Source organism: Colletes latitarsis, chromosome 7 (genome assembly GCF_051014445.1).
Source record: "Colletes latitarsis isolate SP2378_abdomen chromosome 7, iyColLati1, whole genome shotgun sequence".
NCBI lineage: Eukaryota > Metazoa > Arthropoda > Insecta > Hymenoptera > Colletidae > Colletes > Colletes latitarsis.
This window is the reverse complement of record NC_135140.1, coordinates 5005872-5033424: the sequence shown is the minus strand read 5'-3', so window position 1 is coordinate 5033424 and position 27553 is coordinate 5005872. Positions and strand designations below refer to the sequence as shown.

General features: G+C 38.4%; 1 protein-coding gene across 2 annotated transcripts; it reads right to left on the bottom strand.

Annotated features, from left to right (window-relative positions):
• Window positions 1-145: 145 nt before the first annotated feature.
• LOC143343775 (uncharacterized) lies at window positions 146-27526 on the bottom strand. 2 transcript variants are annotated; one of them, XM_076769001.1, is made up of 14 exons: window positions 27383-27526; window positions 12382-12532; window positions 11359-11462; window positions 9832-9930; window positions 8704-8802; window positions 7620-7826; window positions 5726-5923; window positions 3375-3473; window positions 3206-3304; window positions 3038-3136; window positions 2304-2399; window positions 1842-2076; window positions 1471-1611; window positions 146-993 (listed from the first exon to the last, which is right to left on the bottom strand). In XM_076769001.1, the coding sequence occupies exons 2-14, from the start codon at window positions 12473-12475 to the stop codon at window positions 908-910; spliced, it is 1656 nt and encodes a 551-aa protein (XP_076625116.1). In that variant the 5' UTR covers window positions 12476-12532; window positions 27383-27526; the 3' UTR covers window positions 146-907. The 2 variants fall into 2 exon arrangements, with proteins under 2 accessions (XP_076625116.1, XP_076625118.1); XM_076769003.1 differs by having other exon boundaries at window positions 1471-1599.
• Window positions 27527-27553: the final 27 nt, after the last annotated feature.

Sequence of the window (27553 nt, the reverse complement as noted above, 5' to 3'; positions counted from 1 at the left end):
AATAAATGAATTACATCACGGACGAAACTTGTCTTTTTTCTACCGCGAAACTTTACAGAAATTTTACAGGATTCGAGGGGCAACGAAGGATCGTGTAAAAGTTATTTAGGGGAACGTTTAAAAATTTCTAGACGTTTTAATTACACGTTTATTGAATCGTACACTTTATTTGGATATGTAGATTGTCTTTCTCGAATTGTACGTTTACTTTTTAAGCTTTGAGACATATTCTTTTCTTTTAATACCTACTAAAACTACTTCTTTCTTTTATCACATCGAAAGCCCTGCAGAACTCCGCATCGACCACGCATAGTTCAAGGTACGTATGTTATATTTTTAATTTCGATTTCGCGTAACTATTGCGGAACAGAATCTCGAGATTTTCGAAGAGCACGATTTTTGGCAAAAAAAGAAACAGGACGGTTTGTTTTGTCGCGAACGTTTGCTGAATCGAGCGACGCCAGGATGAAACGAAAGCTATACTGGATAGAAATATTTCAAAGCGGGTCAAGACGAGACAGCACTTTTCAAAAATATGTACAAACAGTTTTTTTTCTTCTAATTCACGCTAAAACGCTGACTGTAAAATTTGCACGTTCGCGTGATTTTTCGTTCGTCCTTCGAACTCGAAAATCTTTAAATCGAATTTCGCGAGACATCGAAAGCTTTCGTTGACTTGTGTAACACGTTTCGTTGATTTTCTCCGGTATCTATACGCAATAATTTCACTATGAAACTGCGACTTCGTATTGAAACATCGTACTGTAAAAAACGTAAGATCGACAACTATACAGATACCAATGTGTCACGACGCGAATGTCGCTAGAACTCGAATCTTTCCACTGTAACGATCTTTCAAGTTTCACTTGCAGATTCTCACTTGTTTTTAAGTGTTAAATCAACGCGTTTAAGCGACGGAGCATTTGTGACAACGCTGTTTGTTCGACTTCGTTTTGCCTTCCTTTTCTTGATCCAAATGCTTGCGAACAGATTCTGTAACCATTTTTCTAGAGACACTTTCTGTCTTGATATTTCAGGAGTATTCTACTTTAGACGGTGTTTTTTTTCAGGATAATTTTTACAATTTATTGAGTCAACAATCATCGTGGATTTACGAATTTTTATTAAACAAATTAGGAAGAAAAGGAAATTTGATATTTCATTTCTTGACTCGACGAAAGCTGTGGCAACATAATTGCAAGTTTAAAGTAGAATATCCCCATCGTATCGAATGCAACCAACATTACAGTAGTCTCTCGTTATAATTCGTGCCTTTATCCGATTCCTAGTAGCATAAATACCAAAAATAGTATTTTTATATTTTTCAATTCATAGGTATTAACCGTTGAGACTTCTCCAATGAATCTTATTTTGGCTCACGATGATTTGATAATTTCCAGAATGATATCTTCGTTACGATTCAGACGGACTATAGCGAGGAACTAGCATACTTGGTCAAAAATTACTTACCCGCAGCGGCCTTTTTATCCACCGCAGACAAAGCGTCGCATAGTTCCTTCGCTAAAGGAATGTCAGGACTCAGTCCCGACGCCCAGATCATCAGCATCCGGAAGCCATGCTCCTTGTAGCTCGAAGGACCTACAATAGGAGCTTTATCGTCCTTTTCATAAAGCCGCCCTCGGTTTACGGAGGGAACATCGAGGCACAAAATGTTTCAAAAGGTATTTTTCACCATTGAATCGACCTATTGTCAGATCTATTCTTTCGTTAAAGATTACAGACCAAATTCTGTTGCTCTATTGCAACAAACATCGAAATATTTCTTCGTACGTATTGTACGTACCTTTGTTTCACTAATACTATATTAATCGTTATTTTACCAGTGTATTGATGTTCGATCGCCCGAATTTGCTCGTGCGTAAAAGCCCAATGGAGCGCCAGCTTTTTCCAATCCTCGGGGCCCAGGTGTTTGTACGCCAGTTTCCACAGAACCGATCGAACGTGTTCCGGAAGTCCGCAATTATTGCTGGAGATACTTCCGCCCCTCGATCCCTCTCGCCATCTTCTTCTTGCCGGCGTCAGATCTCGGATTTCCTTCTCGGACGTCGAAGCTTCCTGAAAAGTAAATAAACTCTTCTTACACGCGTCCGAATAAATCTTTATCCGGATCAACGTTCGAACAAGGATTTCCGTATTTCAGATTATTTTATTTCGTTTGGAGGAACACCAAAAAAATCTTCAGAATTCGCGATTCTAACACAAAGAATAAATATTCTTTTTACTCTGAGAACTAGGGATCGTTGCAGAGGGTGTCTCTAACTTGCTAACTTTTAATCGCTTACCGGGGCAGGGTAATCCAGCCTGGCAGTTTTAATAATCATGTCGACGATGGCCGTGAAACTGCCCCTCGCCGCGATGTACAATGGCGTTCTGCCGCTCTGCAAACATCCAAACAACTCTGCTTTTAACTTTGTTAGCGAGTTGCGACGTCAGTCGTGTCGACGGTTACGTTGAATCGACAAATTTCGACGTCGGCCGATCTCGTTCGAATCGCGTACGCCTCCTTGTGCAAACTTTGCTTGAAGCTTTGTCGACAGTGTCGGCTCATCGCGCCTGTGTTAAACCGTGGTTAACATATTCGGTACAAAGAGACGCCTACTACGATCGCGTTCGATCGAGTCGAGACACTGTCCCGCGACACCTTTGTTTGGTCTATCTATTGGTGAAAAAACGCGTTGGTCGCGCTCAGAGTCGATCGTTAATCGAGTAAAGAAGTTATCCAAAGAAAGAATCGAACAAAGTTACTTCGATTTTATTCGTTGTTCGAAGCTTCGGACCGCTTCGGGAATATAATTATTTACTGAAAGATCGCGAAGACTTTATTAATTGTTATTTAGTAACATTTGAATTAATCTCACTGCCTCGTGAACCTTTGAAACTGAAGACACCATTACGAGACTTAAAGACAATTATGTACGTATTCGACGATGAGTTTTTGAATATTCCGAAAGATTTTCGGGGATTCGTTGAAAGAAGCGGGTCGAAAGGAAAGAGAAGGTGTACGATCAGTGTTCACCTGTTCTCTTTGCTCGATATTCGCACCTGCTGCAAGCAACAGCTCACAGATGTCTGTGTGGCCCATCTCGGCGGCGATGTGAATCGGCGATTGCAGCCTCTGCAACACGTCGCAAGACATCGCGTTAGAATCGAACGAACGAATCAATCCCGTAATTGCTTTACTCACCGAATTCAAGCAGTTCAGATCGACGCCTTTATTAATCAATATCTCGACTGTTTCTACTTCGTTGTTTTGACAGGCCAAGTGCAGAGGCGTGTTACCGTACTGAAAACCGATTCGCGAAGATTGATAGTTATTCGATTCCGACTACCATACGTCGTGATCGAACGCGTACCTTGCACTGCTTATTGAGCGCTGCACCATGTTGAATCATCGAATTTAATATCCCTTTGCACCCCTGACTGGCGGCGACGTGAAGGGGGGTAAAACCCATCTAACATGTACAATTCGGGCCATCTTAGCAGCTTGTTGTCTAATAATTTAACGTTTTGAAAGTCATTTAAGGGGGGCTTCTCATGTAACAGCTTCAAGAAATCAATTTTTCTTTTCATAAATTAAAAGTATAGTAGAGTTTCGATTATCTGGCATCCGTTACGGATGTAACATGTGTATACAACATGTGTACAAGTTACGGATTATATTTCACACAAACAATGAAATCGTAGCCGCTTGCATCTAGTAGTGACGTTGAAATTAAAGCGAGTACTAAAATAAAGTTGACGAATAAAGCGTAGGAATTTTATATATTTTTATTTCTTATTACTAAATTGTATTACTACATTACCCATGGTTATGTTTGTTAAAAATCGAAAACGAAATTTTAAGAAAAATCGACAAGTACTGAAATTTTTCGGCGAAAAAAAAAAATTTCAAATCGTTGTAAAAAAATTATTTTCAGTTGGAGGAGTCAATTACAATCATTTTTGGTGAATAGATATACCTCCGAAATCCTACGCACATTCGAGAAAAAAATTCCTTACCGAAAATACAATGTCTGACCATACATTGAGTGGTTCCCCTGAAATTTCATGCGAATCTTTAAAACATCATAACTCCTGAACGGATTGGACGATTTCAATGTTTAAAAAAGCAAACTACGCGTATTTTGATGGAGAATATGTAGAAATTCCAAAAATATTTGAAAAGTTGCTCCTTAACCCTGTAAAGTGAGACAAACTCCATAAAAATGGTCCAATTTTCAAACAGCCATAACTCCTACAATAGTGAATATATTTCAATGAAACTTTTTTCTGAAGAAGAGCTCATGGGTACCCACAAAAAAGTATTACACAAAATTTTCGTGCTGCGTCAAACAAATTTATTAAAATTTAAGAACGAATTTTTAAGAAAAATCGACACGGGATAGCTGCTGAAATTTTTCGGCAAAATTAAATAATTTCAAATCGATCTAAAAAAATTATTTTTGGTTACAGGGGTCAATTACAATCATTTTTGGTGAATACACATACTTTCGAAACCCTACCCAGATTCGAGAAAAAAATTCAGGAAGGTTGCCAAATTTTTCGACAAAATTAAAAAATTCCAAATCGCTTTGGAAAAATTATTTTCAGTTGCAGGGGTCAATTTCAATCATTTTTTATCATTAGACATACCCTCGAAATCCTGACCATTTTCGAGAAAAAAATTCTTTACCGAAAATATAATTTCTAGCCAGAAATGTTACCCCGTAATTTCATGCGAATCTTTAAAATGTCATAACTCCTGAACGGATTGGACGATTTTAATGTTTAAAAAAGCAAACTACGCGTATTTTGATGGAGAACATGTAGAAATTGCAAAAATATTCGAAAAGTTGATCCTTGACCCCGTAAAATGAAAAAAACCTCCTAAAAATGATCCAATTTTCAAACAGCCATAACTCCTACAATAGTGAATATATTTCACTGAAACTTTTTTTTGAAGTAGAGCTCATGGATACCTATAAAAAAGTATTAGACAACTTTTCTGTAGGGCGTCAAACAAAATGACTAAAAATGAAAAACGAATTTTTAAGAAAAATCGACAGGGGGTAGGTGCCTAAATTTTTCGGTGAAAAAAATTTTTTTCAAATCGTTCTGGAAAAATTATTTTCGGTTGCGGGGATCAATTATAATCATTTTTGGTGAATAGACATACCATCGAAATCCTACGCATTTTCGAGCAAAAAATTCTTTACCAAAAATGTAATGTGTGGCCAGAAATATTTCTGTAATTTTATTTTCTGTCTCACTTCTTTTTGCGTTCATTTCTGTAACCTGTTGGTAATGTTGCAAGTAACACGAAAATGGTAATGGGGCTCTAGAGATTCAGAATAATAGACTGAAAATATGCATTTGACGCAAGGTCCACACGTACACCTCGTTTGTGATTATATTCCTCGTTTTTATAACTTCATATGTAGTTTAATTATCTTCTTCGTTTTCCCTTCAAATTGTAATTTCAACTATATTCTATGATTTTATTTTCTTCCTGGGGAAAAGCTCTACTCAAATATATTAATATCTCGAAAATGAAAGTGATTAGGAACGACTCGATTAGATACTTTGTTGAAGAGGGAATAATAAAGTTCTTTCCCAACGAAAGGATCATGTTTTCTAGAAAAAAATTATACAAAAGTTATGTGTTTATATAGCTGTTGCATGGAAAGCCCCCCTTAATTTTCGAGTAAGATAAAGTATTAATTACTTGATCGGTCAGCTCGGTGTTTGCCCCAGCCTTTAATAATAATTGAGCTATGGCCGTGTGCCTCGTTCTGGTGGCCACGTGAAGAGGGGTGTTTCCTTCGTTGTCCAGAGCGTCCAGGTTTGCTCCTAGTCCTATCAGGACCTCGACGGCTTCCAGATGTTCCTCCGCGCAAGCACAGTGTATCGGTGTCTGTCCTTTCTAGGAATCGTCGCGAAATTTATCTAATGTTACTTCGGTGAAAGAAACACGAGCAAATAACGATTAAACAACGTCCAAAATTCTTTACAGCAGGCCGTACGAAATCCGTGAACTTTGTAAACGGTTGGGGTTTCATAAAATTCCCTCAAAGGACTGCTGTCGGATTCGCGCAGCTGCATCTCGCGCCCTCTCCTTCGGGGATTTCGCTTGTCTTCGCGATAAGAAGGCAATATAGCTAATACCAGAAGTCTAGTTCCCCTCCGGTGCCTGAACCGGGAAGAACCAGCGTGAACCAGTTTCCGCATAAATTGAAGTTTCTTGCCTTTGCATCCGCCACGGATATTTGCATTTCCGTTCCAATTTCAAACGGATTAATATCTCAAAGTATAGCGAGCAAATCGTCCTCGAGCATTAGAATAAACTTGCGACCGCAATAATTCGGGGGAGTCATAAGTATTCCTAACGGGATGTTTGTGTAAAAAACGCGGGAGAGATGAGACTATTCGAAATATTAATACAAAATTTTGCATCGATATATTTTGAACTACCTTTCTACCAAAAACATAAATGCGTGAGTTAGTTAATAATGGCGATTGTACTCTGAGCTTGATTCACGTTTGGAAGTTATATTGTTCGGTTCAAACAATACCAGAAATTAGAATTCCAGAATTTATTGAGTTCATGGGTTCCAGCACACGTTGGCCAATATAGAATATGTATATACTATAAAGTTCGAATTGTGAAACATAATAAGGCAACTGATAATAAGAATAATACAATGTTATGATTTTCTCCATTGCAGTTTCGCACCTAGGGTTTCGATCAACCGTTTCACCTTGCGCCATACTGTTTTAGGTAAGCTTAGATGCGTATAGATATAACGTGCAAGTTCGAACTACGTATTCATGCCTTGGGCGATGGCTACAGAGGCCTCGAGTATCTGCGTCACGGGTAAGTTGATCCTGGATTGTAGATGAATGCTTAGCGCAACGGAGCAGCTTCTACATGAATAAAGCGACGCTCTCCTGACTTCTCTGCTCGAGGTGGACAGGGATATAAAGTGGACCTCGAAATACGTGCCTGTAATTTAGATAAATTTTCGTGGGACAACTCTTTTTCTCTCGGAAATTTCATATCCTTGAAATCCTCGGTGCAACATCATCAGCTCTTTAAACGCACAAGCAATCATTAAGGGGTTAATCCGAAAATCGAAACATCGCTTTTCCATTAATTTTCAGTCCATTTAACTATTACGTTGTTCGTTATTATTATTATCACAGAAAAATTGAGCCTCGGAATCGTCGCGTTAAAGATTTACTCGATCGAAATCGATTCCCATACGAGTATCGATTTTCTCCTAATTAAATTTCGTTTTTCGTTTTCGTTTTTAGGAAATTTTAAGTATTGGTCGTTGTATAATAATCTGAAACGAAAAGCTTCCGCGATCGATTAACCTACTTCTTGTCTCCCCCCTGCCTACTCTCTTCTGAAATTCAACGAAAAATGTATTACAGGTATTAAACGAAGAATGTAATGGCTTTTGGAGTTTTAATATGCGGCGATACGCTAGAGTCTTAAAAATTTTTATACAGAATTTCGAAGAACGTACTGCGATCGTTAAATAAAATGTTTTAGCCGATGCGTTTGTCCCTTTGTCCCGAATAACTCGTCGATTACGATGGCTCGTGGGTTTTACCTTGTCGGTGGCATTTAGCTCGAGCCGAGGTATGCTGGAGAGCGCCGTTATCACAGTAGGGTGACCGGCACTAGCCGCGTGATGAAGTGCAGTTGCACCGGTGCAATCGGTTGCATCGCCGTTCAACGATTCCACGGCCTCCGCGAGGTACTCGACTACCCCGACGTTGCTGCCCCAGGCGGCACACATTAAAAGAGTGTATTGTTTCTGCGACAAAGGAACACTGATATTACTTCGGTCGTGGCTGAAACGAGCAGCGTTGCATTCGTGTTCCACGTAACGCGATTAACGCACGAAAGGTTATACAAACATTCCTTATCTCGCTAATGTCGGTGTAATTGGGTCGAAGCTCGCGTTTTATTCGACGGAAAGCGAAGCTATATTAAAACGATTTTCCAGTGATACGAACGACAGTCGGGGGAAACGTAGTTTGGACGATCACAAATTTCTCAAGTTAATTTCTAAAGTTCTTCCACGGCAATTAAACTGAACGTGGAACCGAGAGTTATTCTCGACGAAGAGAATCCCGTCCCTATCGACGATATGCGGGTGTTCTCATCGAAGGCATTTGTTTACTCGATTTAATAGCAGATTGCAAACATCGGAATTAATCGTTTGATTATGTCTCGCATAAGCAGGACAAACTAAGAATAATGGTTATTTTTGTTACAAAACGCGAAGGCTTTTCAATCAATCGAATACTTTGGAAAAGATGGGTGTCGAATATTTTGGGGATGATTTCGTAGATCGTGCTCGAGGGGCTCAGCAAGAAGATTGGAAATTTTGTCGATCCGTACGTCTTCGACGAAAGAAACTTTTTTCTCGGGCGAGAGCACGTTTGAGGTTCATTTTTATCGCGGGACGGAATCTCAGGATGGATCGTGACCCGATTCTCTGATTCCTGGCGTTTGTCCTGCATCGACTGCGATTCCTCTTGCTTCCCCGCGTGCCAAACGGTTCGAAAAAAGGTCCCGCGGACGTCGAGAGTATCAAATTAATTCGATTTAAACGATTAGTCTCGGTAATCTTACGTTACACGACGCCCGAAAGTAATGAATATTTATTTATGTAATTACGAGAATACCTTGTTGACAGCAGACACATTTGCTCCGGCGTTGATTAACATCTTCACGGCGTCTCTGTGCCCATACCAAGCAGCCATGTGCAACGGCCGCATGCCAAACTTCAAATATTACACAGAGAATTTAATTATCCCTCGTCAAAATTCGCGCCGAGTTCGTAAACGTCCCGGCTACGGTTTCGCTGGTATTCTTGGAAATCAAATACAATTTGTCGTAAATGAAGCGTTACCCCTTCGTTCTGATGTTATTTTTTTCTGTTTAAAACGTCGAACAGGGCATTTCTTTTACCGAAATTGCATTGGTTACTAAGAAGAAATACTTTATTTCGATAGGTTTAGATTAAATAAGTATTATTTTTAACGTCACCGTACGAAGTTGAATAAATCGAAAAAAAAGTTAGTAACAATTACTAACTGGGTACGATTTGGCTCGAAAAAGTATGTCATAAGGGTCACGAAAATATAAGTTAAAAATAATACTGAAAGACTAGCTTGTCCTGAAGAGGTCAAACAAGAGTTAGCAGAAAAGTTGTATGAAAAAGCGGGGTGGAAAAAAGAGTAGAGGAAAGAAAGAAGAAAAGGGCTTTTCAAAGTAAAACGAGTGGGCCTTGTCAGAAGGTGGCCGAGTTATCTCGAGTGTCCCAAAAAGACGAAGAACAACTGCAAGCCTGTGGGAACCTTCTGGTACTCCAAGGGTAACTATCGAAGAGTGGTCCAAAGTACCATCTCTCATCGGTGGCAGACAATTTGTCGGATCCTGGATCGATTCGTTCTCCTCGTTTATTTTTGCCCCTTTCGCGAAAGGATCCTTTCATTCATTCGCTGAATAGAGTTGTCGAATGCTTTGTGTTTATGATATACTTTTATCGTTGTTGGCCAAACTGTTATTCAAGCTCGTTAAAAGTTAAACAGGCAAAAGTAACGTTTATAATTTATAGAACAAGCATTCTCGACGTTGCTATTCATTTTCGTATCGGTGCTTCGAGTTTTAAAATTTATTCACCGAACAGCTTCATCGTAGCCTACGAACGTTTCGATAACAATTTATGAACGTGACGGTGGATTGCGTTTCCCTTGTCCACGATCTTCCGTTCGAACGGTTTTGTTACAAATTTATCGACGAAACGTTACCTTGTCCCTCGCCTCGATGTCACATTTCGCTTGCATCAGCATTTCGATGATCTCCGTATTTCCTCTTGACGCTGCCCAATGGATCGGCGCTCGGCCATACTAAACAGCCAGTTTCAGTTATGCGAGCGATTCGTCGTTGCGTTTAATGAGAAACCGACGCGCGCGAGTTCGCTATTGGAATATTTGCGACAATGTGCACGAGCTTCCACCGCGCATTTTCATTCATGCTCGACGCTCTTACGCTGCGAATAATATCATTTGATACAGGGTGTTCGAACAATCGTGGAAAAACAAATCGAAAATGACCCGTTTCGAACGCATATAAATTTGTGTAATACGATTCAATATATTTAATTAATTCTTGCACGAAGCATAGCCATTTTCTTGGTTGGACTACGATCGTTGAGGAGCCCTGTACCAGGTTGGGTAAATTTAATGGGCCGCTGTGAACGGAGCCCGAGACACCTTCATTAGCGTGCTTTCACGAGAAAGAATCGGCGACATTTTAACAGTCGCTATAAAACTCGAAGTGAAATATTCCGTCTTTAATCGGACGTACAATCGTAGTTAAGAAAGAATTACGTTTCGAAATACGAAAAAATTCGAGACACTGTGGGAAAGTAGAGGAATTTTTTCGCAGCGTAAAAGCGTTTCTCAATGGGCGAAGCGATTAGGTTTGGAAAACGCCGGTACAAATGGACCTTTAATAGTCGCGGCAGAACACTAGCGATACGTCCCCGTGTTCAGTCAGACAGACGTCGCACTATATTCGTGGCACGCCACTGCTTCAACCGCGTCACGTTATCTCGCGCTTCGGAGCGTGTAACGCGTTTTGCATGACGTTAACGTTAACGAAGTGGCACCAACTGAAAGATTCTATTTTCAACCAGACCGTTTTCCACCTTTGCAGCGAGCAACCCGATTTTCAAAGCGAAAAATTCCATCGAGATTTCGAGCTGCGGCTTGCACTCTGCGCGTTGCCATGATTACGCTAGCGCGTCGATTATCCGATATAATGGGGGAACAGATTCGTTCCCGTAATCGATTTTCTCGGATAATCGGTCTAGGAAATCGAAGTTGCCGCTATAAAGTAAATTTTCAAGATTGCGGATACGATCGAGAAGGTGGTGGTTCTACGTGGAAAAACAAATTAAAAATAGAGAATAACATTTTTTCATTCGAGGATTTGTTCTCGAGGGAATAGACTTGGGAAATTCGATCGATACGCGTGGACAAGTAGAAAGAGCTAGCACTGGTCGGACACGCGAAATCGTATTCATTTGCATGCATAAATTTGCAAATTATTTGGACAACGAAGCTTCAAGTTAAAAAATTCCTCCGAATGACTACGAAAATTCAATCTGTACGCGTGGACAAGTAGAAAGAGCTAGCATTGGTCGGGCACGCGAAATCGTATCCATTTGCACGCGTAAATTTGCAAATTATCTCGACAACGAAGCTTCGAGTTAAAAAATTCCTCCAAATGACTACGAATGGTTTACCGGTTTCGAACGATTGGAAACTTACGTTGTTCCTGGAATCGACGTCGACGGTCTCTTTGAGCACTTTGCGAACGGTCTCCGCTTCATTTTTTATCACAGCCTCGTGTAGCAAAAGGTCGTTCTTAAGTACTGGCAAAAAGAAAAGCTTCAATGAAGCTCGTCCTGACGAGCACGACGCAAAAATATTGTAATTTTGACTACGGAATAATGTGGTTCTATTTCGAGAATCTTCCTTTCCCTCGGCGAGACGATATCAAAAAGGATAGAAAGCAGACGGAACGAGTTTCTCGGAAAGCTTTCCCGTACCATCGGTAAATCTACATCTTCATATACATTTCTTCCACCTTTTTCGTATTTCTTTTGCGCTCTTGCACTGTGACGGACACAATTTTCCAACTACTTCCGGTGTAATTTTTCGTTTCGCATTTTCCCGAATCTCTCTTTGATCTCTGCGCGATTAGAAATCGGAAAATAGAAACGCGCGAATGTCTCTTGCGATTCACTCTAATGACAAATTCTGTTCTTTCGAACCAGCCACTTGGACGTATTCTAACGATGTTGTAATTGAAATACACCTTGAATATTAAATTCACGCGTTTAACCCTTTGCACTCGTATTTATATTTGAGAAGGCTACCAATCAACTTTTTTTTCATATTCGATCAAAATGAAAATATTTTTATGGGAATATATTACAATTTAACTTGTCGATTTAGTAGAAAAAATTAGAAAAATGCACAAATTTAATCTGCATCTCACCCTTTCTTGAACAGTGATCTCAGGAACAAAACCAATTAGCCAGAACAGAGGAGGAAAAATCTTTTATACACACACATTTAAGCAGAAACTAAAAGAAAATATTGGTACAAGGGTCCCTAGAATGAAAATGTAAATATATGTATAATAATAAAATGTAGGATGGCGACTATATGGCAACATGTGAGTGGAAAGGGTTAATATTGGTTCTATTCGTTATCTATTGTTCGAATAGAATTATGTTTATCTCGGTATTCGTAGATTGGATAGATTTTGAGACAGATGTTACTTACTTCTAGCAGTCTTTTGATTCAACACTTCTCCCTCGATCGCCTCGTTGATGTTTACGGGCGAGGGCGTTTTGGTTATTTCCTCTTTGTCCACCATCTTACTCCTCACGTTCCCCTTGTCCGCATGTTTAGTTAGCCCGTGTAATTATTAGACCTGAAAATCGAAACATTGACCGAACATGTAGCTCGCGGTAGGTTAACTTTGAGCGTCGAGTTCAGCCACGATGTTGACCCGAAAACGTGGACGATTTCGAGAAACTTTTCAAGCGGCTCGAATAATTGTACAAACGAAACGCAATTAAAATTCTATTACCCGACGATTACATCGGGACCCCTTCGTTACAAAATTATATAAAAGTCGCGAGAACACGTTCGTACGTTTACGAACGCCATAATGACAGAAACGATCGACCAGCGAAAGAGCACTTTGACATTTCGAGAACGTTTCAGGATTTAAAATAATTGTCGAAGGAAATTCAGCCCCGTCGAATATCGTGTTGCGTATTTCGTGGCGGCTGTGATTCGTCAGGAAAGGATTCGCGTACAATCAACAATGCCCCAGAGTTTTCGTTCGAACGTGGAAACCAGGACATGCCCGTAAGGCTCCTCGCGGCATATAAATGAAATAATTATATGCATACGTACGGTTTCTCCTGTACACGTTGCTCGACACGCAAACCTTCTATTTAGCAATTTGCGTCGATGGGCTTCCTAGTAACGATATTACACCCCGAATCGGCCGTTCAATTTGTAAATTGCGACGAGACTGTTATGTCCGTAACAGATGTTGTGCGAAACAGTTAATTTCAGAGCAAGAATCGCTCGTATTTAAGTTACACCGAACAGGAATTAGGCGAGTGACGCGGAATAGAACGTCTGGTCAGTAATCCTGAGGCCGCTGGTTTCGAATCCCAGCGTTTCTTTCTCCTCGACAAGCTCCATTTCCTAATTGATTTCTACGTTTCAGAAAAGACTACTGCCACAGAAAGAAAGCTGAGATCGTCCAGAATCCAGGAGAAACGTCTCCCTGTGTGATTAGGTAATCGAAATTTATCGCTATTACAATTTACTAATTTTTCGTTGTATTAATTGTATAATAAGTTGACGAGTATTGATAAAAATTAGTTGTATTAAGTTTAACCCCTTGCCATACAATGACTAGTCTGACTCGTTACAATTTCCCCATGTCAAGTTTACACAATCATGAGACTACTCACTGGTCATCGAGTTTTATAGAGGGTGTTCGGCTACACCTGGGAAAAATTTTAATGGGGGATTCTAGAGACCAAAATAAGACGAAAATCAAGAATACTAATTTGTTGGTGGAGGCTTCGTTAAAAAGTTATAGAAACATTTCCTGCCACACAGTATATTTTCGGTAAAAAATTTTTTTTCTCGAAAGTGCTTAGGAATTCGAGGATATGTCTAATGGTAAAAAATGATTGTAATTGACCCCTGCAACTAAAAATAATTTTTTTAGAACGATTTGAAATTTTTTAATTTTGTCGAAAAATTTCACACCTACTCGAATTTTTTTTTCGAAAGTGCGTTGGATTTCGGGGGTATGCGTATTCACCAAAAGTGATTGTATTTGACCCCAAAACCTAGAAATAATTTTTTTAGAACGATTTGAAATTTTTTAATTTCGTCGAAAAATTTAGGCACCTACCCCTGTCGATTTTTCTTAAAAATTCGTTTTTCATTTTTAGTCATTTTGTTTGACGCCTTACAGAAAAGTTGTCTAATACTTTTTTGTAGGTACCCATGAGCTCTACTTCAAAAAAAAGTTTCAATGAGATATCTTTACTATTGCAGGAGTTATAGCTGTTTGAAAATTGGACCATTTTTAGGGGGTTTTCCTCATTTTGCGGAATCAAGGATCAACTTTTCGAATATTTTTGCAATTTCTACATATTCTCCATCAAAATACGCGTAGTTTGCTTTTTTAAACATTAAAATCGTCCAATCCGTTCAGGAGTTATGACATTTTAAAGATTCGCGTGAAATTTCGGGGTAACATTTCTGGCCAGAAATTATATTTTCGGTAAGGAATTTTTTTCTCGAAAATGGTCAGGATTTCGAGGGTATGTCTAATGACCAAAAATGATTGTAATTGACCCTTGTAACTAAATATAATTTTTTTAGTGTGATTTGAAATTTTCTAATTTCGTCTAAAAATTTCAGTACCTGCTCGAATTTTTTTCTCGAAAGTGGGTAGAATTTCAGAGATATGTGTATTCACCAAAAATGATTCTAATTAAGCCTCGCAACCAAAAATAATTTTTTCAGGATTATTTGAAATTTTTTAATTTAATTTTTTAATAACTTTTTAAGGAAGCCTCAGTCAAGAAATTGATATTCTTGATTTTCGTCTTACTTTGGCCCCTAGAATCTCCCATTAAAATTTTTCCCAGTGTTGGCCGAACACCCTGTATATTCTTTAACATTTCAAGATGCAAATATTTTTTTTTCGTTACGTTTTATTGACTTTGGATGAAATAATAAATGTCGTTCCTTCTAGAATAAAAAATCGAACAACAGACCCTTAAACTATACGAAAATATTTTTTTAGTCCGTTTCTTATTATCATTTATTAAATCCTATTCGACTAACCACAGTTGGTATGCAACATAGCATTCATCATAGAGATCAGAACGCAACAAACGAAAAATTTTCTTAACCCTTAAGTGAATTATTGTTTAATATATATAAATGTAATCTAAAAATTTATGTAATCCTCCATTGGTTCATTATTTTTTAAATGCTTTAAAAGGAAAGTGGATTTCCATTTACCAATTTGGTAAAAATCAGCGTTAAGTAAAATAATGCAGTTGAGATTGAGACTCCATTTAAGGGTTAATTGAGGGGGGATTCTCGTGTAACAGCGTTAAAAGCGAAGCCCCCTTAAATAATTGTGATGAAATGGGAGACGTTTCATAGAAAAGTCGACAATATTACGAGTAAAGTAGATTCGAAACAGGAACGAAGTTAAATTAACTGGTCGTAGTCGAGGCGGGATATAGGTCTCCTCCCTCCCTTCTGCGGTGGCCGAACACCCTGTATATTAAAATCACCGCATTTTTACATTCACGAGGTATTCCTAAAACAAATCTATTCTTTTTCGTCGCGATTCCTTGTATGAATAAATTTAAATAAAATTGAATACTATACGTTCGAAAAATTACATTAAATCGTATGTCAGGGGGTTGATACTGTACTATTTTAGGCGATGCTCGATTCACGCTTCGGGGATATTGTTTAAACAAGTTTGCTGACATTTCTCTACACAGCCAACGGTATCAGCTCGCCCCGGAGCGTTTGTTGGAGTTCGTAATGTAAAATCCGCGCTTCGTTTTTGCGCTACGAGCGTCGAAAGACAGAACTTCTGTCGTGGAAGTATCGTCTGTCGGGACGTCAAAGGGGAACGGGCCCTTTGAAAATGTATAAACACGAAACATTCCCGCCGGCTGAACGCAGATGTTGTTCGCGTTCCGTTCTCAAAGGGAAGATATCGGATTATTTTCAAAGAGGCCGAAAGCAGAAGGAATACGCTGAACGAAAGGACAACGCGTTCGAAACTTCGGTTTCCTTTTCGTCGATGAATCTTTTGTCGCCGGGCAAAAATTCTTCGTTCATCGTTCGAACGAATAACGAAGGAAATGTTTAAACAGCGACGGGATTCAGCGAAACGGTCCCGCTGGAAAGCGGAAAAATTGCTCGACGAGCACGGTCCGGCGAGGCAAAAAGTACCCTCGACCAATTCCGTACGAATTGTCGTCGGTAGAAAAGTTTTAATAAGCACCTTTTTCCCACGTCCCCGTCCCCTGTTCTTAACATTTTTACAATTCAATTTAATTACGGAAGCAACTGTTTACAATTTCACGGCGGAGGAATTCGTCGCGCGGGGATGTGCAGGTGTGCCGCAGGAAAAATTCGCGGGTACGCGAAGAGTTTGATTGCTCCGAAATGAACGCTCATTATCGTTCACCCGAACTTTGTCCTTTATTCCTGCGCGAGTCGTCGAAAACGACCGAATTGCAATCCATTTTGGGAACATTAACGTTTGTACGACTTCAATTTTGAAATCTAAGATGGCGACATGACAAAATTAAAACTCTATAGAGATGAATGGGGGCTTGAAAGGTTTTATGGAGAAACAGTATCAATTTCCAAGGGATCTAAATGGTTTTTTGTGCAAGCGAATCCGCGGATAAAAGCTAGTGTAATATACAACGTTATGGTTTAAATCTTGAGAACATCGATATTCTCCTGTTAATGAATTTAATCGTCGAGGTCAATCGTTCTCGAGAAGGTAGAGATTTAACGATGTCCTGCGTTGCAATTTCCAAAACCGATACGTTCGCTTCGAGCTACAGGCGGATCAATCGGATTCTGGTAAACGTTGGTCGTGACATCGTTCTCGTTGTAACCATAGGTCACATTTACAGAAGACATAGTCGAAATTCGGTATCGCTACAACGCTATACAATCCGCGATATCGATCGTTACATGCACTGAAAATTCTACACAATGTTTGAGAATCTAAGTGGAACGTTCATTGTTGGGTCGGACAAAGACTCGAGCCTAGACAAATTTTTAACATTGTAAACGTACGTTCTTTAAACGGCGCGGAATAACGTGGCTGAACTTTTTGCGCCGTGTAAATTAATAAAATACGAATTTTTAAATAATACTTATCAGGAACTAGAGAAATTGGGAGAATCCACGCGACGTTGTTGTCGCGTAACACGAGCGACGAGTGTACTTAAACAACCGTACTCGTGTGATCGATTTCACCAAGCGTGAATATTCTTACACGACGAATGTCAGAGGAAAGAAGGGAGGCCGCGGAGGCTTCGATTGACCTACAAATAACTAAAATGGGACGCTGGGAACATTTCGTATCGACAGGTCAATCTGCTAAATTGACGCATTTTTTGTACCCCGATTGTTCACGATTCCCGGAACGACGTTAAGATAATCTGTGCCTCAATTCTGGGGATGAAGTATGCACGCCCGTTTGGAACTTAATTTCGCGTAGAAACGAAATAATGATCAAATTTCAATGATACTAGATTGAATAAGTGGATGTTTTGTAGAGTACTTCCCCCTTTCTTATCGATGTTTCAGAATAGGCAATGAACTCAATACTTCTTCGAAAGTATTTAGGTTTGTCGTTCCTATACGTTTTTTAGTGTAAATAATATTCCATGAGCGCGTTACTACAATTTCTGTGCTTCGTCTGACTAGGCATATCGTTGTCTACTTGGCGAATTCCCAGACTCCTGTATTTCCTGATATTCTTGAAATTAATTTATGAATTGAATAAGTGGATGTTTTGTAAAGCACTTCCTCCTTCCTTATCTGTGTTTTAGAGTAGGTAATGAACTCTGTTGTTCTTCAACAATATTTACGTTCTTCATTATTGTACGTTTTTTAGTGTGAATAATATTCCATGAACGCGTTATTACAATTTCTGTGCTCCGTCTGACTAGTCGTATCGTTTTCTACTTGGTAAATTTCCAGACTCCTGTACTTCCTGATATTCTTGAAATTAATTTATGAATTGAATAAGTGGATGTTTTATAAGGCACTTCCTCCTTCCTTATCTGTGTTTTAGAGTAGGTAATGAACTCTGTAGTTCTTCAACAATATTTACGTTCATTATTATTGTACATTTTTTAGTATGAATAATATTCCATGAACGTGTTATTACAATTTCTATGCTCCGTCTGACTAGGCGTATCGTTGTCTACTTGGCGAATTCCCAGACTCCTGTATTTCCTGATATTCTTGAAATTAATTTATGAATTGAATAAGTGGATGTTTTGTAAGGCACTTCCTCCTTCCTTATCTGTGTTTTAGAGTAGGTAATGAACTCTGTTGTTCTTCAACAATATTTACGTTTTTCGTTATTGTACGTTTTTTAGTGTGAATAATATTCTATGTACGTGTCACTATAATACCAGTGCTCCGTCTGATCAGGCGTATCGTATTCTACTTGGCGAATTCCCAGACTCTCGTATTTTCTGATATTCCCGAAATTAATTTTGAATCAAGCGCTTCTCCACATATTAAATGACAGGCTCGATTGATTCGTCTCGCGAAATGAATTCGTGTGCGTGAATCGTTCGATCGGATCGTCGATATCCTCCAATTAATGGAGCCAGGACTTGGGTGATCCATTAGAAGTCATCGATGGCTCTTTGCTAAATTTCATCGCAGCCGTCTCGAGCGTTTATCGGGACTCTTTCGTCCTGGAAATGATACGATAATCTAATGGCGAGCCTTTACAACTTTTATCGAGCTTACCTGGTTTCGTTGCAACGTTAAAACAATCGGAGCTAATTACCAGCGAGTTATTAGAATACCGAGCCAGTATTTCTCTCGCGTTTTCTGCTTTTTCGTCGATCCTCTCTCTGTTACTGATTTCAACGCAGTACAATTGTAGTAATTTTCTAAATTAGCGTGAAATTTCGTCGTCACAGCCCGAAGGAAAATGTATTACTTGGAAATGAATACTCCGGATTGTCAAAATAAATTACTGTGTTTTTTAATTTAGTTTCTATACTAGTAAAAAATTAAGATACAGCATTTGACGTTCAGCTGAGTTTTATTATGTTTCACTGTAAAACAACTGTGTTTTTGCTTCTTTACAAGCATCTAAACACTATTATCGCCGTATTTCTACGTACTTTTACCTAAGACTGTCGGGTTTATCGAACTTTCAAAGTCGGGGTAAAATTGGTGGAAGAGTTTATTACGTGACACACGATGCTTGTTTCCCCTCGACGGATCAATGAAACCGTGTAAATAGAGGGACGACCATTTACCACGCGACTCCACGGTAAGAAGTCAAGTAATTAGAGACGACCGTCCCCTGTTTGCCTTTCTTTCTGTTGTGGCACGAGGAAAAATGGGGGACGCACGGAACGGGGGATGAAGAATGATCGCGGCGCCTTCGAGCGCCATCCGCACGTTCCCCAACCGCCTTTGTGCTAAAAATAAAGCCACCTGAACCGTGCTACCGCGTGAATGATAATCTCTGCCCATCCTCCGATCACTGAACGACCAGTTTCACCACCCTCGCTGAAAGCACGAGCCTGGCAAAAGTCAACCGAGGGTCAGCATAGGAAATTAGGTTCGCGTAACGTGCAGCAGGTTAAAACGAAGCGCCAGCCGTAACCTTTTTTCCGCAGTATCGAGCACTAACGGGTGGTCGTGAAATCGAGAGAGACAAAATGTAAATGTTTCCTAGTATTTAAACTAGGGATTGATAGAAATTTCTCTTTTGAATTTCGCAGGTTACGCGGGAATTTTTGCTGTTACGAACGTTCGAGAGTCGATTTGACCTGTACACGCACGGTGCATGCACCGCGAGGTTGGCTAAAAATAACCACAATGCAACGGTGCCGCAGGATGCAGGCCATTCTTCCCTGTTTCCTACGCGTTCGTTTTTCTAACCCCGTTTCCCCCATATTCTCATCGTCATCTGTTCCGGCTCTGTCAATCCAGCCTGTCGAGGTAAATACAGTAAGTAGCAAAACTGAACACACGTATGACATTTGAACAAAAATAGGTTTTTTATTCAATATTTGCACGTTGAATACAAAAAAGATAAAATACTTAGTATTGTCTACAATCTTCTGGCTTTTCAAAACAAATTTAACGTTTGTGATACAATACACACCCACACTATACGTGAACCACCACCCATTGTTTGCTTCACATGACACGATAAAAGAGGTTCTTGCCTTTTCCAACATCAACAACGTCCATCCGATGAAATTCGATTGATTTTTGATTCGCTGGAAATAATTGCTTTTTTCCATTGCTCCATATTCCAGCTTAAATGTTTTTGTGAAAAATTCAGACGGGCCTTGACATTCTTTTTTGATAGGACATCGATGGGGTATTATGTATGTCTAAACGTATTGAAGCAATTATCAAGGCTAAAGGTTTATGAACGAAATATTAAGTATAATAAAAAAGATTGTACGAAGCGAGATAATAATGATATCACAAATGTTAAATTTGTTTTAAAAATCTAAAAAATTGTAGATAATACTAAGCCTTTTGTTTCTTTGGTATTCTACACGCAAATATTGAATGAAAAATTATTTTTGTTAAAATTTCGTACGTATGGTCAGTTTTGCTACTTACTGTACGTGTCATTAAGTGTGAAAGATTTAAGTTATTTTTCACAGAAACTTTTCTTGTTTCAATAATACGTTTCCCGGTTCGTCAGGTCGCGTATGCCGTTTCTGTAATCGTTCCAAGTAATTACGGGCGTCGCGGCGCGATCGATTTTTCGAGAAGTCAGTGGACGTCAACGCGAAACGTCGAAATTAGAAATAACAAGTGGAACAGGGCTTTGTCGACGTTACGCGAATTCTCCACGGGGCTAAAAATAAGCGATGACCTATGTTTCTCCTACGAACCGTCAATTTATTCTTATATTTCGATCGCGAGGACAATGTCCCGGCGGTCGTGTAACAGTTCGCTCGTTCCGGTGAAAAATAACACTGGTCTGACGTCATTGTGAATTTTCTGCATGCGATAATAAAAGAGAGAGCGTCTTCCATTGTCGGAGGGAAAATGGGAAATTCGTTTCGACAACCATTCGAGCGGAGCTTTTAATTCTGTTCGTGTTTTATCTCGTGCCAGTTCGAAAAAATATACAGGGTAGTTCGTGCGACTGTTTCGATTGATAACTCCGTTATTAATGCATTTATAAAAAAATGCCAAAGGAGAAAGATAAATGACTCGAAGAACACTACACCTGTAGGACCTTGGATTTTTTCCAAATTCAACAGTGCATGTGCAATTAAGAATTGCATCCTCTCTTTGAATGGAAATGTATATTTTTTGTTGCATAGATCCATTTCCTTGGTCATTCTACGAACAAATTATTAGTTCTCGAGATATTTTTAAAGAATATTTTTATCGAAGAAAATGTTTCTTCATTACATTGTAAAGATTTCCAATAACGTTTTTTTTATTGGTTCCATAACTGCGTTTAAAGTATCTGTATTTATCGTTGTATTTTCCAGTATGATCCGTCCTCTCATAGTCATGAAACGTTTGAGCATCTTCTTCATTATAAAATATCTCAAGAGCTAATAATTCTTTTGTCATAATATCTTAGAAATTTTTTACGTAGAATGGATTTCTGCAACAAAAAATATGCATTTCCGTTCAAAGAAAGGAAGCAATTCTTAATTGCACATGCACTGTTGAATTTGAAAACAAATCTAAGGTCCTGCAGATACAGTGCTCTTCTATTTACCTTTCTCCTTTGGCATTTTTAAATTAAATTATTAAATTTAAATGCATTAATAACGGAGTTATGATTCAGTTGCGTGGACCACTTTATATAAATCGACAGATATCGCAGAAACGGAAAATGTAAAGAAGTTTTAAATTATTTTCCCGGAAAATCACGTTCTCTAGTTATCATTTCCTTTAAAGCAACAACGTGAATCGTAGGAACCATTCGTGCGATTGTACGTAATTTTTCTATGGGTCGAAAAGCGATCCTCTGTTCACCTCGTTTCAGAATTAATAGTAATGGCGCCCGTGACTCGTGGAAGCTGATAACTTCCACTTTGCACGAGCAATTAATTACGATCCTTTAGTGGGTCTTTTATCACGACAAGCAGTTTCGATAGAAACCGAGCTCGCTGAGAGTTCCACTGCTTTCCCGATAATTCGAGCACGGCTTCGCGTGGATATCCACATATACATATACGTGTATACGTATTCAGTGAACTCTGATATTGGCACAGTCATATATCGCGGGTACAAAAATGTTTCGCACTTCGATTATCGATTGAAACTTCCAATAACAGGAGCGTGCGAACCGCCTGCACGCTCGGACCATTCTCTAGCATTGGTTACGCTCGTTTCTGTATTTGCAAAAGGTGTATTTGGTTACTAGAAAATTCAGCGTTTCTTTACCGCTGACGTTCCGCGACCAGTCACATTCCTCTATTTATTGTTAATCTGCGTGCAGTATCACTGGCGAATAAAAATTATCAAACAGTTTTGAGCGAAAATCTTGCGTTTCTTTTATTTAATTATCTACGTTAGCAACTTTAATAATTTTAAGTTAGAAAATAGCTAGAATTTCGTGGAAAATTAGTATGGTGCTCCAATTTTTGTTATTAGTTACTCTTCCTTATTTATTATTAATTTGCATGCAACATCACTAGCGAATCAAAATTATCGTACACTTTTGAACAAAAATGGGTCGTTTTTTTTATTTAATTATCTACATTAGCAACTTTAATAATTTCAAGTTAGAAAATAGTTAGAATAGTCGAAGAACAAATTTTTTCTACAAATATAAGAATCGAAATCAAATCAAATCAATATAAAAATCAAAACACATTAAATTGGCAAATTCCGTGGAAAGTTAGTCGATCAAAGAGAGCATGGTAAACAGTTGAACACACACCATTATAACGTATGGTGCGTGCTCCAATTTGCAATGTGAGAATACTGTAAAATTTGAACAGCCAGTTAATGAGGCTAATTATCGGTATTTGTCGCGCTGGGCGTATTATAATATATATCTACGTCATTTTGACGATGCAAACGGTGGACTCTTCGTATATTTATATTATAACCAGCAAAGAAGAAACGTCCATCGGGGAAATTATTTTGAAACAATTTCCATTTGTTTCGTTCATTTGATTCCGTTTTATCCACGTCTGCAAACTCATAATCTCAACTGCGGAGGATTTGAATCGCGAAATACGCCAATGGCGGCGCGGCGTTTTAAAAGTTTACGAACGTAAAGCAATTGGAGAAGTATAAAAAAGTTTCTTCCTCCATCTGTACGTTTTCAACCCTTCTTTTTTATCCTTCGGGAAAGGATAGAAGTCGTAAGGGCGAGCAAAAAGTTTTTTTTCTTCCGGCGAGAAAGCGACAGTTTCTTTTCGCGGGATTTGAATCGCGGTCGCTGGGAACGTTCGCTCGTGAAATAGCGGTCTCCAAATAAATTGAAACGTCTCTTTGACTTATCGATGGAACGTATATAGTAGGTGATAAATGGCACGGGATGAATTTTTTTTTTCTATTCTAACGAGCAGGTGTTCCGGCTCGAACGTTGAAGAGATGAAAGGATCGCTCGTCCTCCGAGCGACTTGTTTCGCGCCCGTGTCGTTGAATCCGTGAAACACGCGCATCAATGGCCATATTAGTTCACAGAACGAAATCCGAATTTCTCGATCTGGGTTAATAGTTCCAGCATTCACCAGCCGTATCGACTATCCGACGCAATATCAGTTACCTTTATCGAACGACGTAATTTATGAATCTAGATGCTTATGATTCGGGTAAACAGATCACTTACCGAGTCGTTAAGAAAATAATTTTGGTTTTAAAACTCGAATTTCAAGTCTCTATACAGTGTTTTACATTCGAACGAAGTCAAGCGTTTAACTTTATTGCAGCAATGATATACGTGCAATTAGATTTCCAAAAAATATTTTATAAATGACAAATATGGAATGAATTTCGCACAGATTACTTATCGAGGTGTCAAGAAAATAATTTTGGCTTTGAAATTCGAATTTTAAATTTTTATACAGTGTTTTACATTCGAACGAAGTCAAGCGTTTAAGTTTATTGCAGCAATGATATATGTGCAATTAGATTTTACAAAAATATTTTATAAAATGACAAATATAAAATGAATTTCGCACAGATTACTTATCGAGGTGTCAAGAAAATAATTTTGGCTTTGAAACTCGAATTTTAAATCCTAAACAGTGTTTTACATTCAAACAAAGTCAAGCGTTTAACTTTATTGCAGCAATGATATATGTGCAATTAGATTTTACAAAAATATTTTATAAAATGACAAATATAAAATGAATTTTGCACAGATTACTTATCGAGGTGTCAAGAAAATAATTTTGGCTTTGAAACTCGAATTTTAAATCCTAAACAGTGTTTTACATTCAAACAAAGTCAAGCGTTTAACTTTATTGCAGCAATGATATACATGCAATTAGATTTATAAATGACGAATATAAAATGAATTTTGTACAGATTACTTATCGAATCGTCAAGAAAATAATTTTGGCTTTGAAACTCGAATTTTAAATCACCTAAACAGTGTCTTGCATTCGAACGAATTCAAGTGTTTAACTTTATTACAATGATGATATACGTGCAATTAGATTTTAAAAAAATATTTTATAAAGGACAAATATAAAATGAATTTCGCACAGATTACTTATCGAGGTGTCAAGAAAATAATTTTGGCTTTGAAACTCGAATTTCAAATCCCCAAACAGTGTTTTACGTTCAAACGAAGTCAAGCGTTTAACTTTATTGCAGTAATGATATACGTGCAATTAGATTCTAAAAAAATATTTTATAAAATGAATTTCGCACAGATCACTTACCGAGTCGGTAAGAAAATAATTTTGGTTTTGAAACTCGAATTTCAAATCCCCAAACAGTGTTTTACATTCAAACGAAGTCAAGCGTTTAACTTTATTGCTGCAATGATATACGTGCAATTAGATTCTAAAAAAATATTTTATAAAATGAATTTCGCACAGATCACTTACCGAGTCGGTAAGAAAATAATTTTGGTTTTGAAACTCGAATTTCAAATCCCCAAACAGTGTTTTACATTCAAACGAAGTCAAGCGTTTAACTTTATTGCTGCAATGATATATGTGCAATTAGATTTTTAAAAAATATTTTATAAATATAAAATGAATTTCATACAATTTGTTAAACGGTTTCTGACGCGTTCCACAGTTTGCAAAGAAAGAGAGATGAGTAAAATTGCGACGGTTCCACGATGCATCAAAACGGTGAAATTGTTTACGAGGCGGGAGTATATTTTCAGGAAACGACTTACGGGAAATATGGGCGCGAAATGAGAAACTCTATACCACCTTTTGCAGCATTACTTCTCCTTTCATTCGCGATTGCTCTACACGGCTACTCGAGCCTTTAAGCGAAACACGAAACTAATCTTGAGAACTGTTTATGTTTGCTCACCTGCTAGTCACTATACTCGACTGTTGTCAATCGATACGAAGAAATCTTGCGCTGACGTTTGCGTTTATCCTTTCGCATGAATTAATTTCAATGATAATTTGTGAAAATATTGTGCTTGGACAACTCGAAATGCTTGAAATGTGTATTAGCAAATTCAAACAGCATGCTTAAAAGTTTGAAAATATAACTAACGTCCCTTTAAAGAAGAGATGTTAAAATTTGCTTAAATAATCGCTTTCCTAATGGAAATTCCTTGTTAAATCGAAAGATCTATGCTCGCAAAAAAATTATCTTTCAGCTAGAAACCTCGTTGAAACGTAATTGCGTCTCGTTCCTGCTGTTTTTCATCTCGTCCGCATGCATTTTTTAAATCTTTGCTATTAAAAGGCACGTAATTGAACATTATGTATTTTATGAAGGAGGATCTAAGCTCGATGCAACCGTCTATTTAATTACGTGGCTTTGAACTAAAGAAAAATGAACTATCGAATCGCGACCATCACACTATAATAATCGTGAGTTATAATGATTTTTTCCTGAAGTGTGATCACCTTGTCAAGGGGGACATTATTTAGAATATTAATCTCGTTAGCTAACCTACTTCGATCTCGCGTGTTTGTTGGATAATATATTTAAACGACGTTAAAAACGCAATAGAATTCCGTTTATGTGAATTATTTAGGTGTAGAGGACTCTACACAGCTACGAAGTTGTTATTAATATTATTTTCCTTGTTCGATTTATTTATCAAATTCACTCTGCCAGATATATGGGTCAGGCTCGATAGCAGATGAATTTTAATAGGCATTTAAATTTAAAATTATTTAAATGCCGTTAATTTTTCGGTTGGATCATGCTAAAACGTTTATAAAATGGAAATTACTAACAACAAAATACAGTAAAATTCGCAGTATCCGAACGATCCATTATTAGAAATTTTTATTATTTAAATGTAGAAACTAAATCATGGTAATTTTTCTAGTTTTTTTCATAGAAGTTTTTGAAATGTATTGGCCATGCCATGTAGATATAAATGGATACGTATGCTCTCGAGTACAATGTAAACGAAGTTTTTGAAAAACGTACAGGAAAAATTGGGTCGAGAAAGAATATGCATGAAAATATTTAAATAACGATGTACCTACATTTTTGTACAATTAAATTACGTCATACTGTTATATTCATATGGAATACGTTAAAAAAATATTGTTATTGTATAGGTGTGTAGAGAAAAATGAGGATACATTTTCTTCCGACCTGATCCTTTTTTTAAAACGTTAGCGAACAATTAAAAATTTTCGTTTTACGAAGTATTATACATTAATGTCCCAACGACTAAAATTTATTTTTATTTTCAATCAATATTGTGCTCTACAATTCTGTGCAACTAGTTCTTGCAAACGTACCATACCAGTTAAGGGTTAATATCAAGTTCACCCCGCAAGGTGCAGTACAACAAAGAATCTACTCGTCCATTCAACCCCTGAAATTACGTCCAACGATGAAATAAATTTCCAATTTCTTCGCGATACGAGTCCCCAGGAATCGTCTGGATATTACATTAGCGCGTTTTTCACGAACGGTTAAAACGATCGTCGCGGACCAATCGGGATTCGTTCGAGTGGCTCGAAATTCGAACGCGAAAAAAGAGATTCCCGCCCTCCGGTAGGGGTTCGCGTTCCTGCTGCGTGCCTCGAAGGAGGTAAACGAAGGTGTCGTTGGTTAATTAACGAGATACGCGTCGAGTGGAAGCCACTCGGAAGAAATTTAGTTTCGACGAAGCAGCAGTCATCGCGCGCCGCGTTGTCACACCCATTTATCATTGTCTAATTACCGTTGAAAGCAACCTCCGCTCAATTAATGCCGTACCCCTCCTCCCACGATCAGTGGATTTCAGTCACGTTTCTCGCGCGAACGTGCCCGCTTCGACTCGTTCCCTCGAGATGGAAAATGGGAAATTGCAAATACTACTTACGCGTCCACGTTTCTAGGGGGTTTGTTTTAGTATAGCCGACGTCTGGGTTCCTCGTGTTCGTTCGCGAAGGTCGAAGAGGAGCGATACGAGCGCAAAGTCAAAGTGGCCTCCGCAACGAGCGCGTTCCACGACGTTCACGGCACCAAGGGCGGCATGGTACTGCTCGAATCA